The 14,760-nt window shown below is 50.2% G+C and overlaps 3 protein-coding genes and 1 non-coding gene across 4 annotated transcripts; all 4 read right to left on the bottom strand.

Annotated features, from left to right (window-relative positions):
• Nucleotides 1-1,656: 1,656 nt before the first annotated feature.
• Nucleotides 1,657-3,638, bottom strand: GIQ15_04633 (HLH transcription factor; the record flags this gene model as incomplete). The annotated part of the gene is made up of 3 exons (XM_033552050.1): nt 1,657-2,393; nt 2,452-3,333; nt 3,401-3,638. 3 exons carry the CDS (start codon nt 3,636-3,638, stop codon nt 1,657-1,659), a joined length of 1,857 nt encoding a protein of 618 aa, XP_033405780.1.
• A 5,485-nt stretch (nt 3,639-9,123) lies between these two features.
• Nucleotides 9,124-9,210, bottom strand: GIQ15_t0029. Its single transcript has one exon. It is a non-coding gene; the product is annotated as a tRNA-Thr (tRNA).
• Nucleotides 9,211-9,711: 501 nt separating this feature from the next.
• GIQ15_04632 (uncharacterized protein) lies at nt 9,712-11,828 on the bottom strand (the record flags this gene model as incomplete). Its single annotated transcript, XM_033552049.1, has 2 exons — nt 9,712-11,572; nt 11,662-11,828. The coding sequence occupies 2 exons, from the start codon at nt 11,826-11,828 to the stop codon at nt 9,712-9,714; spliced, it is 2,028 nt and encodes a 675-aa protein (XP_033405779.1).
• Nucleotides 11,829-13,401: 1,573 nt separating this feature from the next.
• On the bottom strand, nt 13,402-14,262 carry GIQ15_04631 (uncharacterized protein; the record flags this gene model as incomplete). The annotated part of the gene is made up of 1 exon (XM_033552048.1): nt 13,402-14,262. The coding sequence occupies one exon, from the start codon at nt 14,260-14,262 to the stop codon at nt 13,402-13,404; it is 861 nt and encodes a 286-aa protein (XP_033405778.1).
• Nucleotides 14,263-14,760: the final 498 nt, after the last annotated feature.

Here is a 14,760-nt window from a genome sequence, read left to right as displayed (position 1 = left end):
GCAGAATATGAAGCTCAGTATAGTAAGGGAATGTACCGACTGTAGATCAACGCACAGCGCTGCAGTCAAAAATAAGTGAATGTACAAAAGAGAAAGAGAGAAAGGGAGAAGAAGAGAAGAAGAAACATGTATCTGTAGAAAGGTATCTTCTACAGCATAAACCTATCTATAACCTTCCCTTGGGTATCAGTCCTCATGCCCAATCATGGCCAACCATCGACTTCTACAGCCAGGGCCGGTGGAGCGCATCCCAGCCTGTCAAGAGGCAGAAGAGCTCTCTAACCGCCCACCGGCACAGGCATGACATAGGGACGGACCAGTGAGCGGCGTCTGCAGGCCTGCGGGCAGAGGATGTGAAGAGCATCGCGATCCTGGGAGGTGAAGCTGCAGGTGTGATTGGGCTGGCTGGGATGAAGAGTTTCTCTTAGCGCCCGGCAGGCCAAGCGGCTTGTTGCTATTTTTATATCTTCATAGCAATAGGAGGATAGTAGATAGTAGATAGACAGTGTAGATATTATAGGAACGAGTACAGAGTACTTGTAGATAGAGTAGATCTTGATGGCATGCTATAGTGGTAATGGTGATGGTGATAATGGTGGTGATGTGATGTGATGACAGAACAGGCCTACCAGTCCACTTTGCAATCACCATATTAATACTATCTCTATTATACTACTAGGAAACATGCAGTTAACAAGCACACATGTATAGAAACAGCGATCATATGAACAAGGGAAGTATTCTATTCTTCTATTCTTGGATTCCCTCCTCTCTCTCCTGTATCAGTACAGATCCATCCCTCTTCCCTTCTCCTCTTCCTCGTCTCTCTACTAGGTAAAAGTCAAATATTTCTTCCTTTCGAACATTTTTCGCTTTCGCTTTCTCATCTCATCTCATTCTCATTCTCTGCCTATCCTAGCGACAAAAGAGAAACAGAAACACCATGAGACGAAAGACAGCAACATATTCCATTTCCTTTCCAAAATCCAGGAAAAGCACAACACAGGTAGATAATCCGATAAGAAAAGGCGAGTAAAAATAGAGAGATAGGAAAGGAGTCGGAAAAAACAGCGAGGAAAATAAAAAATATTCATATCAAATGGTTCCACTCCACTCACTCCAAGCACGCCGTTTTGTCACTGGCAGAAAACATACACACGAATAAGATGGAGAGGTAGATAGGTAGGTCGGTAGGTAGGCGGGTAAGGAAATGAAATCCAGAGATCGGGCGGGGTAGAGAGATGACGGAATAGTAAATGGTAGTTTGTAGAAAGGACAATCACGAAGTGAAAACGTATAGATGGTGGCGGTGGTAGGTAGGTACGTAGGTAGGAAGAAAAACCGACTTCTAGGCCCAAAATAAGTAGGTGGATGGTAGACGGCGTGGGATATCTTTGCGCAAATATTGATTAAACAAGTTGAACAAAAGAGATGCTGGCGAGGCCTAGCTGGTCAAGTTGACTGATGTGACGGTGGTTGCCGAGTAGGACCCGAGGGAATTGTATAAAGGTGGTTAAAAGGAAAAAAGTGTCATCTTGGAACGGTCGTGGTATGTCGGTAATGAAGCAACGAGGTAAGAAAGAAAAGAGAGAAAGAATGTCTGTAATATCGCTAGACGGTGTGTGTGTGTATATATTGGTGTGGATAGGCGTGGGATCATCGTCGCTCATCTGTATATTGTACTCCCTGCATGGGAGCGATGGATCCATTCATCAACGGCGGTAGTGTCCGTGATGGATCTGGAGAGCCAAGCGACGTCGGCGTTGCGTTCGATGGAGGCGAGTAGTGGCCGTGTGCTGGGTGTTGTGGGTGGTGTACGTGATGACCATGGTGGGCCTGGCCATGAGGCTGCTGGGGGTGGCTATGGGTCTGGTACAACGCCCCGGGATTCGGAGGAGGCGTCAGCTGCCCATTACCGTTAACCTGCATTTGTTGGCCCTGCTGCTGCTGCTGCTGGTGAAGTTGCGAAGAAGGTTCGAAGCTAGCTCGTCGAGCAAGCGATGGCTGGATTTGTTGTGGCTGCTGCTGTTGCTGCTGCTGTTGTGACTGAGTCTGGCCCAACTGTGCACGCATCTCCTCCAATTCAAGTCGTAGCTGGTTTGATTCCTGTCGGGACTGTGATGCGCTCTTTTCCAGCTGGTTGATGTAGTCGATTGCTCTCGTGAGGGTCTCCCATTTACTAGACTTGTTATTCTGGGCGGACGGGAGACGGGCGCGCAGTACCTCGAAACAATCTTTCATTTCACTACGGCGTTTGCGTTCGGCGAGTTTGTGCGTCACGCGGAGTTCGGGAGTGCGGCTATATGGAGTTGCGCCGTTGGGATCGCCTTCGCCTATTATGTTGCGGACCTGGCGGTGTTGAAGGGAGTGGTGGTGGACACTTTGGGGCAGTTCTATTTGAAAGTTAGCTAGATGTTTTGGCACAAAGATGAACAAGTGATGTATATATACCCTGCTGTCCCGCTGGGAGTCTTGATTCGGTAGTGTAGATGCTACTGTTCATCGAATCTGCCGTGCTATGTCTTCGCGTGAACTGATTCGACGGCCTATCGTTGGGTGCAGATATGGTCGATGCCCGACTGAAGGTGGGATCTGGGAAGGCATAGGCCTGTCCCGGCACCGGATTCTCTGCATGGAAGGTCTCTGGGCGCGGGTTGTGTGAAATTGGCGGCGCAGGTCCTTGCGCGGTGAGTGACGAAGAGTGGTGGTGAGCTATGCTGGGGTCAGGGAAGGCGTACGCTTGACCGGGCACGGGAGAGTCGGCGTGGAATTCTTCGGGGCGAGGGTTAGATGAGATCGGTGGAGCAGTGCGGCCGGCTGGGAAGGGACCACGGTGATCCTGTGCGCGAGGGCCGAGTGGTGAGAGCGGTGCCTGGTTTGATTGTCCCGGAGGGAAGCGAGACGAGGTCGAGTGGTGAGAGTAGCTCATGCGGTCGCGCGGGAGGCCAGAGACGACGGACGACTGCGATGCGTTGGTGCTGTGGTAGGGCGAGGTAGGGTTGATCTGGAGGGCGGAGATGCCCTGGTTCATACGGCTATCGATGCTGCTGCGGCGAGATTCGGGGTAATCTGGCCGTTGCTGTTGCTGCTGCTGCTGTTGATGTTGTTGCTGGAGCTGTTGCTGGTGCGAGTCCATGGTGTGGTTGATGGACGGCAGGACTGGATTCTGGCCTGGAGACGCATGGCTCGACACTGGCGAAGACACTGTCGTGGCAGTGGACGGCGGCTCAGAGACACCCGACAACCGATTCGGCGACTGCTGCGAGGACATGAGGAATGAATGCTGATGGTATCCATTGGTGTTGTTTGTGGTGCTAGAATACGTCGATGAGCCTGTATGATATTGTTAGCCGCTTCTCCCAACACCGCCCGAACGAACGAGGCGGACGGGTCTACATACGGGTACTCTGAGGCATTGACCAGGTCCCGGAATCTCGTTCGAGCGTGTTCATCGAAGCCTGGGCAGGCGATTTCTCACCAGATGCGACGGGCACTGGCGCCTTGTCGACGGGCATGGAGGCCGTCAGCGTCGAGATGGACGGCAGCGTGGTGAGGGTCGTCTGGCTGACGTTGTGGCCGTTGGTGTTGGGCGCAGGCCGGCTGTCTTCCCATGGCCGATGGGCTACTGAGGTCTCCATCGTGACGGCCGCGCGGAGTGCGTTGCTGAGTATATATAAGTCGGTTGATGATATCGATGTCGATGTCGATGTCGAAGTCGATGATGCAGTCAGGGCCGGTCAGACTCGAGCATCGGCGAGGAGCGACATGCGACGGATAAGAAGCGAGCGACTCTGTCAACTTCGCGACGTCAACTGCGTCGGCCGTGGCGTTGAACCTGCTGCTGCTGCTGTCTCTCTCTCTGTCTGTCTGTCGGTCGTGGTATGTGTGTGTGTAGAGAAAGAGGAAGAGGAGGAGGTTGGATGGTTTGTTCTGCCCTTGTTCTGGTCCCGTAACGACCGTAATCTAAACCTACAGAAGCTCTATTGAAAATACCGTATGGTATTACCACCCTATCTTTACTTCTACCCTACGTCTATCTTTACCTCTACCTTTACTTTATATCTATATCTATACCCATATCCATATCTACTTCTATACCTATATCTACTCTATATCTTTGTATATTTATATATATCTATCTTACCTCATTGTATGCTCAGCCTCGAGTGTTAGGGCTGACAGGGCATCCCATGTCCGCATCTTGCACTAGGGCATGGTCCCAGTCCCAGGCTATGCTTCCTGCCCACCGTCACATCACATCACACACCCTGTATCGACGAACGCCACGTTCCATAAATACACTAAACCCACGCCGATATACGTGCGTTGGGCCGGGTCGTCTTCCTGCTGCGTGGTCTGAATACTTCCGTCCCCCGATGGCTTGCGAATTTACAAATTGACTGGCCTGCAAAAAGCAACGAGAACACGCTGCAGCGAAAGGGACGTGGACGCGGGCGAGGAAGAGAGCCAGAAGAAGGAAGAAGGGGAATAAGCCCAGGTGGCCGCGTGTCCGAGCTCGAGGCGCCGTCCGCTTCCACAGTGCTTCTTCCATCCACGTCGAGGAGAGGACCAAGATAGAGGCAGACCAGACCTGATGCCACGAGTCAGGAAATCTCGTTTTGCTGTTCTGTGCGACCGACGCTGCCTGTGTAGCCCTGAGCGTGTCATCCCATCGCATTCATGACCTTTACACTCTGGTATGTATATGACGGCTCACCTCAGGCTACTGGCTAGTCTCCCAGTCCGCTGGTCCTGACTGATCAGATTAGACTATGGCCGCTAGCATCGACGAACTAGCAGCGTGATCGCAATTTCGAGTAACTCAAGTCGACCTCGACCTGATATATTTATGTATATATGTTACGGGGTACGGGTACAGTATTGTAATACATGACTAATCACGCCACGAGTTGCTTGGCGGGAAGGCCCATTCCTCACGTGGCCCCCCGAGCCTAAAAGGCACAAAGAAGACTTACTTTACTATATACTATACCACTAAGTATATGCTAATAACATACTAGAGCAATGGCAGACGCAGAGGAGAGTTGGCAGAGAGATGTCGCCTAACATCGCCTTGTCCATCGCAGACTCGCCTATATCTCGTCAGTAGGAGAGACTGTGGAGAGCGGGAGGCTGCGACACGTGTGACCGAGGAACGGCCAGGCCTTCTGCCCATCTTCTCTTCGTCTTCCCCTTCTTGGCCCGATACGAGCCACTCTATACCATACAATATACATACGGAGTACGGAGTACAGTATACAGTATAGAGTAGAGTACTCCGTAGAGAACTCAGTATAGTATCATCCACGGTACCAGCAAGACATACATGGCCGACTCTCTTTGTTCTCGGCTGCTGGTCCTGCTGTCTGCCCATCATCGCTCATCCGTGCTACCTGACAGGTCGCATTTCCCACCTCACCAGCCTCATCCAAGCCACTACTCCCGCTTTCCTTCTTTCTTGCCCTTTATCGTCCTTCTTTATTGTCTTCTTTCGTCCGCTTCCAACGACCCGATGCGTCTGACCGTCTGACCTCTCGATCATGCCCTATGCCTGTCTTCGCCGTTATCCTCCCACTGGCACCGTAAGGATGGTCTGCCTGATCCCAGAGGCAGGCAATATGCACGTAGCCAGGGCATCCCATGTCCCAGCCAACCAGGAGGCAATAGCTGTTATGTAATATGGCTGGGATCCGCCAGCCATCGCAGGCCTCCCTCGTGTTGACACCCGATCCAAGGGGGGCCCCTTCCCCGGCAAATCCATGCATGGCCTTCTTCAGCGCCAGCACTAGCACCCACTCAGCACCCTAACCCAACCCGGAACCCAGTCCTCTTGGCTAAAACTGCCACGCAACCCTAATCATCGCATCGCCCTTCTCTTCTTCCAGCGAACCAAGTCCCCAAGGAGAAGTTTCCCGCCTGAACAGGGATGGCGGCTCAGCACTTTTTCGATGGATTTTAATCTACCGAGATCCTTCTGCTCGCCTCTTCTTGCTCCTTTCCTCCTCGTGGGGCCACGGACTGGCCTGGTCGGGTTCGTCTGGTTGGCTAGCGTTGCCGCTGCGTCGATTATCTCTTTTTCGTGCCTCCGTACGCCTCACGGAGCATCCGATGTGTAGAGAGGTACGATGTTGCTACCTCATGTTGCACCGTCTATACTTGATGCAGGAAGTACTCCGTATGCCCCCATCTCCACTGCCTCTGCTTCGAGCTCAGGTACCGCCGCTGCCTGTACTCCGTACCCTCCTTATGCAACTCGCATATTTCTGCATCGTCTATGAACCCGACTAGCTTTCCACAAATAAGAGGTATGAAAAAAAGCATCAATCTACTCGTGTGCCGTGATCGTGGCCATGATCGTGCGTGTGACTGTGACTGTGATCGACCACCGCATGATTGAAGGATAGAGCTGATATCGACCGCGTCACCGTGTCTTAAAAAACGGTCTCCTCGGTCCGGAGACATCATGCAAAAGGTTAACGTTAACTTTCTCTCCCATCCATCCATCACTCGCCGTAGTCTATCAGCCTTTCTCTTCTCTTCTTCGTGGCTTCTGTGCAAACTTTCTTTCGTTCATAAAGTCAGTATAATGTAGGTCTGATTTCAGGGGGGGTGAGAGCGCAGGCGAGGAGAAATCGATCTGAAACTCCTTCTCCCTCTGACCGACCATCCAATTTGCCATAAATTGCCATTTCGAGGATTTATTCCGGCCCATTGGTCTGGACTCTACTCTTCCACGCCTGTTCTCATCGGTTTATCTTCCGGATGGGGGGAGAGATCGTTCATATCATCGTTCGTTTTCGAGGCGAGCTTCACCTTTACGGGATCTCTCTCACTTACACAAGGGTATGTAAGTATGATACAGTAACGACAGAATACCTCCGTCCAAACGCCACGGCCTCCACTGGAGCGTTGCAGAGGAAAGCTATGATCCATGTCGTCCGTAACGATGGGCGCATCTTTGGGTCTCTTTGGCTTCTTCTTGGGCGCTTGTCGAGCGTCGTTTGGCTGGCGGGGGAGTTCGTGGCTGACTCAGCGGGGATATCCCATATCCATCTTACGGAGGACATGCATAATTACTCAACGGATGGCATATTATTCACTGCATCCTGCTCCTGCATTCTAGGGAGTCCGTTTCGTTTAGGGAAACAGTGCCGGTGCCAATGTTATGTCCCAGCAAGAAGGATATACCGATGTTCTGGAACCGAGGGACGGAGTCATGCCCGGCCAGGCATACTCCCATACACCATACATGACTCCGTATACCCCCTCGAGAACAGCTCAAGTGACGACTTGACATTTGGCCTAGAATCAGCCTTAACCTACTCTTCGGCATTGCCTAACGAACACATCGTACATAGTACGACAGACCGGTGACGCCCACATGTTGCAGTTGCAGTACGACATGCACCAGTCACACCCTCTCCTACAGAAAATAATTAGGAAGCCAACGACCGCACGCAGACAGGGGTCTGGCCTGGTGTGCGTTCATGTATGGTGGCCCTGTCCTATAGCTCACCTATACTAGCTATATGGCCGAAGTTTTGGGGCCAACTGTCCGAAGAACAGACTCTATATGTCCGTGGGCTGGGGTAAGCCTGTCAGAGGCGTTCTCAGACACCCTTGCCCTTTTTTCTCACGCTGGCATGGTGCGGAGATACCCTGGAGAGCATCCCAAGCCGGCCGCCGAGTCGCTTCGGCGGGTACCTTTCTCTTGGTACGGGCGATAATGGAAGCAAAACGATTGACGGTTGAACTGCTTATACATTCAACCTATCAATATCCCGGACCTGGGGAAGAGGGAAAAAAAAGTGCCTGAGCGCAACACTATACCCTGCAGCCACTTTGGCCAGGAACAAAGTGCTCAACGATCGACTCTGCACCCTGACCAAGGAAGCTGCTGGTGTCCTTTGCTCCGTATATATCCACGGACGCGAGCAGGTTAATTCATGTTCCTCAAAGTCATACTGAGGCGCTTAAACCTTGCTCTTGGATCAGGAAAGCCGTGCAGTACATTACAACGGGTTCCGGCTTATTCACCAAAAACATCTTAGTAACGCGGGGTCCAATATATTTATTCATCTGCTACCCGATATTACTTCCGTACAGCCTGAGAGGAAGCACGGTGTGTAACGAATACCCAGCTAGTTCTATCGTTCCTAACCGTTAAAGGTGGCACTCCGTGCATTGTGGGATTAGTGAATTGTGCCTTGCGTATCCCTATATCCCTCTTATACCACGTATATGTAACGTGCTCAGCAAAAGACGACTCATCACTTAACCGACCGCCTAATGTACGCCCTGACAAAACGGTAAGATTACTACCTGCCCTTTTGAAAAGATTACCTCCGGCAACGAGAGAGATCGACCTCGTGCATTACCGGTATTCTTAGGGTTGGGACTAATATGCATGAACAATAGTCGCCTACCCCAGCCAGGGAGAGACCAGTGTAGGAACCGGGTTGATGGTAGCCACCATCGCATGAAGACAGGGGTTGCACAGGGACAGAGGAGGCGAAGCGGAGGATACCCCGGTACACCTGCGCTTTCAATCCGATAGACACCACGCCGACGAAATAGACGGAAGAGCTGCGAGCCGTTTCGTGGAACGGTCCAAGTAAAGGAAGAAACTAGGTCGATATGTCGATGTGACGTCTGGATGCCAATTGCCTGAGCACTCCCGTAATTAGATGGGATGATCGACTTTTGAGATCGCTGTTAAACGTTAACTTTAACACGCCAGACCGACGACGTGTAGACTATGTAGACTTATGCACTTCTGATTTGCCGGGTCTTGCTGCCGGACCCTCCGGCTCGTCCAAGTATTCCGATATGGCATCATGTTGGGATCATAACTGATGCAAAAATAGGTCTAGCCATGGTTTGTTCACCTCGTGCTGGCCCCCAAATTGATGGATGTGTATCTCCAGCAGGGCAGGGTGAATGAGGCTGAGGGAGCTAGGGAGCAATAGTGGTAAAGACCATGGCTACTATTCACGACTAAGTCCCTGCTACGGCCTTGGTATTGAATGGTGCAAGTAGTCACGACTAAGCGAGTCTGGTCCGTTTGACAATGCTTTATCGACGGTATAAGAAGAAAAAAAGAAGAAAAAAAAAAGTAGAATGTGCCCTCGACCAGATTCGAACTGGTGACCTTCATATGACATAATATGAATTACAAGTATGACGCGATAACCCCTACGCTACAAGGGCTGAAACTCTTAGCGTGGGTTCCTCTTGTTCTCTCTTGTCCTGGCTATATTTATACCGGTCAAGATGTATCATTTATATCGATCAAGACGAGATCATAGTATACTAGATGGCTGATGGTAGGGTTATGTTAAGGCTTTGAGGGCACTATTGGACACTAGATGCGTTGGAGGTGTTACCTGTGTTCGCTAGGGTATGCAGCAGGAGATATCGATGGTTTGGACGTGGTAGAAATATGGCAGCTGTCTACTATCGATTCCACGGTATAATTCTACGTGCAAACATGGGTGCGATTCTAATATGGATGCAATAGCTTATGCGGTTCCTTGTGATAGTGTCGGGCAATATTGGCAGGCAGGTATAGAATATAGAATATAGATTTGTCATTTCACGGTTCGTTGTTTTACCCCATAGACGCCACGCCGGCAGGCATAATAACGCCATTGCCACAGCTGGGGTTAAAGTTGCTATCTACAAATAATGCCAATCAAGCAGGCAAAGGCTTCACTCATCACCACCATCCTCCTCATCCTCATCCTCGTCATACTGAACATCAATCTCCCCAGTAACATCCCACCGACCACCCTTGGCTGCACGACTGACATATTTCACAAACTTGAGCGGGCCCTGGTCTCGTAGCACAATGCTCATGCGATTCCAGCCAGCCGCCATGCTGAACAGAATTCCGTCGTCTTCGTCATTGGTCGAGGACTTGTAGATGGCTGGATCGGCTTTTGATTTATTCACTTTTGATTTGCTTCCCGTGGAGCCGAGAACTTGCTCAGCCTCTTTGCCGGCCTCATCATCGTCATCATCATCGTCACCTGCCATGTAGATTTCATATCCGCCAACGGATAAATCCTCTTCTGCGCCAGTCTCTGCCTTGGCTTCCGTTTCCTGATTTTTGGTATTTGCAACCTTGGAGCCCGAGCCTGAGCTCTTTGACCTGGCAGCGGCTTCTGTTTCCTCTTCGTCGTCTTCTTCCTTCTCCCATCCGGACGTGGGTGTGAGACCAATGGTGAATTCGAGTCTGGGAGATTCACCTTCATATCCGCTGGCCAGGGTATAATCCTCTCCACGTCTAAATCTGCGAGCAAGCAAATTGTGGCCTATAAGATCATCTAGCCCAGTGACGACGGAGAGCCATTTCTTAAATGCGCGTGACGGCAACAGATCCTCTAGCAACTCTTGAATCGGCGTTTTTGTTTTTTGGGCATCTTGGCTCTTTTCTAGAGACGCTTGCTGGTACAAATATCGATGTTTGTGTGGCGGCCGGCTCACCTTCCAATCTGTCTTTTGCTCAATTTCTTCAGCAGAAGTAGGAAGTGCGTTCTTATCCTGCTCCTGGTCCTCAATATAGGAACGGAGACGGGGAGTAAACTTATCCGAGAGGACCTTTTCTAGTCTGACGATTCGTTCATTGTCAAAGATCTCGTTGAGTTGACTTGCTACGTCAGGGGTTAAGTACGATGGTGAGATGTACTTTAGTAAGAAGTCAAGGTCCTTGTCGTTGAACTCTTCATCATCGTCGTCCTCATCGCCTGCCTTGGCAGCGTCTTTGCCTTTAGAAGACACGTCCTCATCTCCTGCTTGATTATAAGGTACGAATTGTGGTTGAGGTCGGTCAAATTCGTCCCCTTCACCCTGAAGTTGCTGGAGACTACTTCGCTCGGCAAGTTTCTCTGCCAGACCTGCTTCGTACCCGTCTTCGCCCTCCTGTGGGATATGGAACCAGCCACTGATTGCCATGCGTACTCTTTCTTTGATTTCCTTTTCGCTGCCCTTGGCTTCCATGTGATACACTTCTTCCACATCGTGGAAGCTTTCTCCAGGCTGCACCGCAAAGAAGCTCAGCTGGTTAAAAGCTGGTGGAATGGAAACAGTATAATCTGGCTGTGGGACTTTGACTTCCTCCCCATTGGCATCGGTTTTAGTCGTGGTTGGATACAATCGCAAAGCTCCACCCCACTCTGGCTTCCAAGGGACATCCGGGTCAGTTAGGTAGAGGATATAGCTAACACGTCGACTTCCAATAACGTCGTCATGGCACAGCAGGTGGCATCCACCGGTGTAAACATTGACAGCCATATCAGTCTTGCTACCACTCAATTTTCCGGCACCGGTAACTTCAGATAAATACTCCCTGAAGGGACCGGAGTATAAAGCGTTCCTAAGCTTCAGTAGAGATGGTAGCCTGGAGAGCGATTCATCATCTAGCCCATCCAAGTTCGCCAAGTCTCCCGATTGGAATATCTTGTAGATGTCCGTCTCTTTCTCCGTGAATGAGATGTGTTCTTGAATCTCGTTGCGAACGGAGCGGAGGAGGTCCTGGTTGAAAAGCGGGGAGATAACGCCATGTTTATAACTGTTACGCACAATTTGAGTATATTGTAAGCTTTCACACGGCCAATTGCAGCAGATAGTCCGAATGTAATGAGAAAAATGTCAACTCACGGGCCTGATTTCGCATAAGCTTCTTTGTACTTCTCGAGGGTATCCTTCTCCAATAGGCCCTCTTCAAATGAGGGAGCTATCGCTTGGATTGAAAGCGCCCGTTTCTTTGCAAGTTGATTGTCATTTTCGGATAGGCCTTGCGGCCCCGAACTCGCCTTACGTTTCATCTTTTCTTTGCCGCGGTCGAGCTTCAAGCTTGATGTCAATGGATATTTCCCAGACGGATAACGAAAAGTCTTTTAAAGTCCGAAGCTTCATCACGTGATATGGAGCTTTCCTTGAGCTCTCCAGCACTGAAAGGTGATGAGAACTCGTTTAATAGGGATGATTCCTATAGACATAGGTTATATTTTCCCGATAGGGTCTCGCTTTGACCATGCTTTTCTAATAGTTGATGTGGAAGGTATTAGGAATGTAGCATCTTTAATCTATGTCTCTATGAGCTCGATGTTCTATCTATCAATAAAAATAATTACCTGCCCTCAAAGTGAAGGTGTCCTACTCTTTATGCGCGAGTCTATATTCCGCAGGCTTTGTATACGAGATGTTTCGTCTCATTCTCTTGTAGATATAAGGGAGAGTTTCAGGATTTCCTGTTTGCCATTGTGTTGGCATCTGTCCGCCGAAGAGCCGTTATAAACAATATAAATCCAACAAACTCGCTCTTTGGTGGAAATTTGTAATGATACAAGGAGAATAGGACCTTTTCCTAGCCTTTAAAAAGCCTCCGGAGCGGTTTCCTCTCTCTCTATTTCATCTGCTGTCAAGATAAACCAAAAATTGGAGACCCGTTGTTCTCATCTTATATTGGACAAAGAAAGCATGTTTCCAGTTAGGGCACCGGAATGTCGGCGTCAAGATGGTGGGAATAGAACAATTCGTCAGCGTCGGTAGGCTCTCAGCCCCTTATTGTTATATTTGGAGTGACTTTGGAGTGGCTGACGGTTTATGATACAGCAACATGCGTGACCTCTCGGTGATGATTCCCGCTCACGTGGGAAGTGAACGCTTGTCCTCAGTCTTCGATAAATCTCCAGTTTTCTCGATACCTGTCGAATTATCCCGATTGCCATCAACTATAGGTGAACGGGAAATAGATGACTGGCAGGCGGGGGAGTTACCGCATAGCCAGTTAATCTCTGAGTCTCCACCCAACATGTTCCGCGGAAGCGGGATACCCGTTCATAAATTCCACATCAATAAACATGTATGTTAATAACCTCCCTTCACTTCCAGAAGGAAGGTTGGGATAAGAGGAAAATTAAGTCGGTTTGTTCCTCATTGGAGAACGAGGCGAGCTAACAAACACTTCCGTCTTGAGCAGATCATTCGAAACAGACGGTGGGCGTACATCGCTTTCCCGCAGCCAATCACAATTTTGGATCTGCCGATTTGGGTACTGATCGAAATATTCGAGCAGCTAGAACCTCCCACCCAGATTAGCTTAGCCCTAGCCAACAAAGCGCTGGGTAGGGCGAGCCAATTGATAAACAAAGGTCGTGGGATATACTATAGTAGAGGAGACCGTCTGCGAACCATGTGGAGATTGGCTACTTGGATGACAATAGATCGCCGCTTCTGCGGTAGTTGTGAACGGTACTATCCGATATAATACCCGGAAAGCAGAGGGGATAGGAGTGGAACGGGGGCCCATAGAGAGCTCAGGCAGCGCTGCGGACGATGTTGTACTGTGTGAGAATACGTGTCTGGACTGTATTGCTGAAGCTGTAGCTCTCAACCTCATTTGTTGCCACTTCTAGCCTTGATACGAGGATCAATCTTGTCCACGAATGGCCGATATGGAGCTGCGAGTAGGTGTTCCAGACTTCTTGACGTCGATATGGATGGCGACGCATCGTGGCGCGGTTCACCAGGCGTGGGTCTCAGCCTCTGCTCTTCGTGCATTTTATCCAGCGGTTCACCTACTATATGATATTTTGCCCAGTTTATAGCAGGCATGCGCACGATGTTCTGCGGTTTGGGTATTGTACCAAGCCGTTTTGCTTGACTTGCGCCAGAACCATTATATTGTGGCCGCTGCTCTTGGTCAACATCCATAGCCTCTGAATCACTTCTTCTAATTTCTTCTTGCTCGCCCTCTTCCCGAGAGGGGGGGTGGAATAGATCGCCTTGCTCTGAGTGAAGAGAGCCATTCAATAACTCATCGGCAAAGGTATGTGGATCTTCAGAAACTGCCTGTTTCATTTTATCCAGCGCCCGAATGTCTCGTAGGGCTTGCTGCTTCTGTATCTGAAGGATGGTTATGGCTGATCGGAGGGCGATCGCATCCGGGTTCTCACTTTCGGAGATGGGCACAGGCGATGGTTCCTTCATGAATTGCGGAGGCAGAGAAGTCGAACTGGTGCCGGCATTCCCATTCTTATGCAAGCTTGACCTACTACGGTCGATTCCGGCTGGAATAGATTCAGCTGTCGGGTATGCAGCTGGTGGTAGCGGAGATGCCGCTATGGACTCGGTGGCGGGGCTTGCTCCGGAGGACTGAGAGGTCACTGGCGTTACGGGAGAGTATGGAGGCTGAGGGGGCGTCCCTGGCGACTCTTGTGCCTGCACCGCCTTTCTATCGCCCGCGGTCATCGTCATCGTTGGTGGTTGGTGAATGGACGGAGTGAAGGTGAGGCTTATCTTAGGCTTTTAAGTCCCGACGCTAGAGGAAGGGGCTACGGCGCACTGTTGCACCCAGTGACGTAGCTTGCCTTTTTATACCAACCTCCACCGTTATATACACGGCATACTTCATATAGGATAATTAGCCTAGTCGTGTCTAATAAAGGTACTAGAGCATACTTAAGTGTTTATGGCTGGCAACTTAGCATCCCTCACAGCCAGTGCTGATTTGGCCTGGTATATGTCATGCCGTATGGCCGAAACGCTCCTCGATGACCTCGGCTGCTTCGTTCATTTTGCTTGCGGATAATGGCTTTCCCTCAAGGCTAGGGGATTATTGGATCGACTCTTAGGGTTGTTGAATGTTTAGCAGATACGTAGTTAGACAGTATGGCGTAGAGTAAAAGGAATATCGAATACTTAAATTGTGGTTTAGACATCTCGCGGCATACCGCGTGATTTGATGCACCCCTG

Source organism: Arthroderma uncinatum, assembly GCF_011692745.1.
Source record: "Arthroderma uncinatum strain CBS 119779 chromosome Unknown scaffold3, whole genome shotgun sequence".
NCBI classification, from domain to species: domain Eukaryota; kingdom Fungi; phylum Ascomycota; class Eurotiomycetes; order Onygenales; family Arthrodermataceae; genus Arthroderma; species Arthroderma uncinatum.
This window is presented reverse-complemented; position numbering and strand designations above follow the sequence as displayed.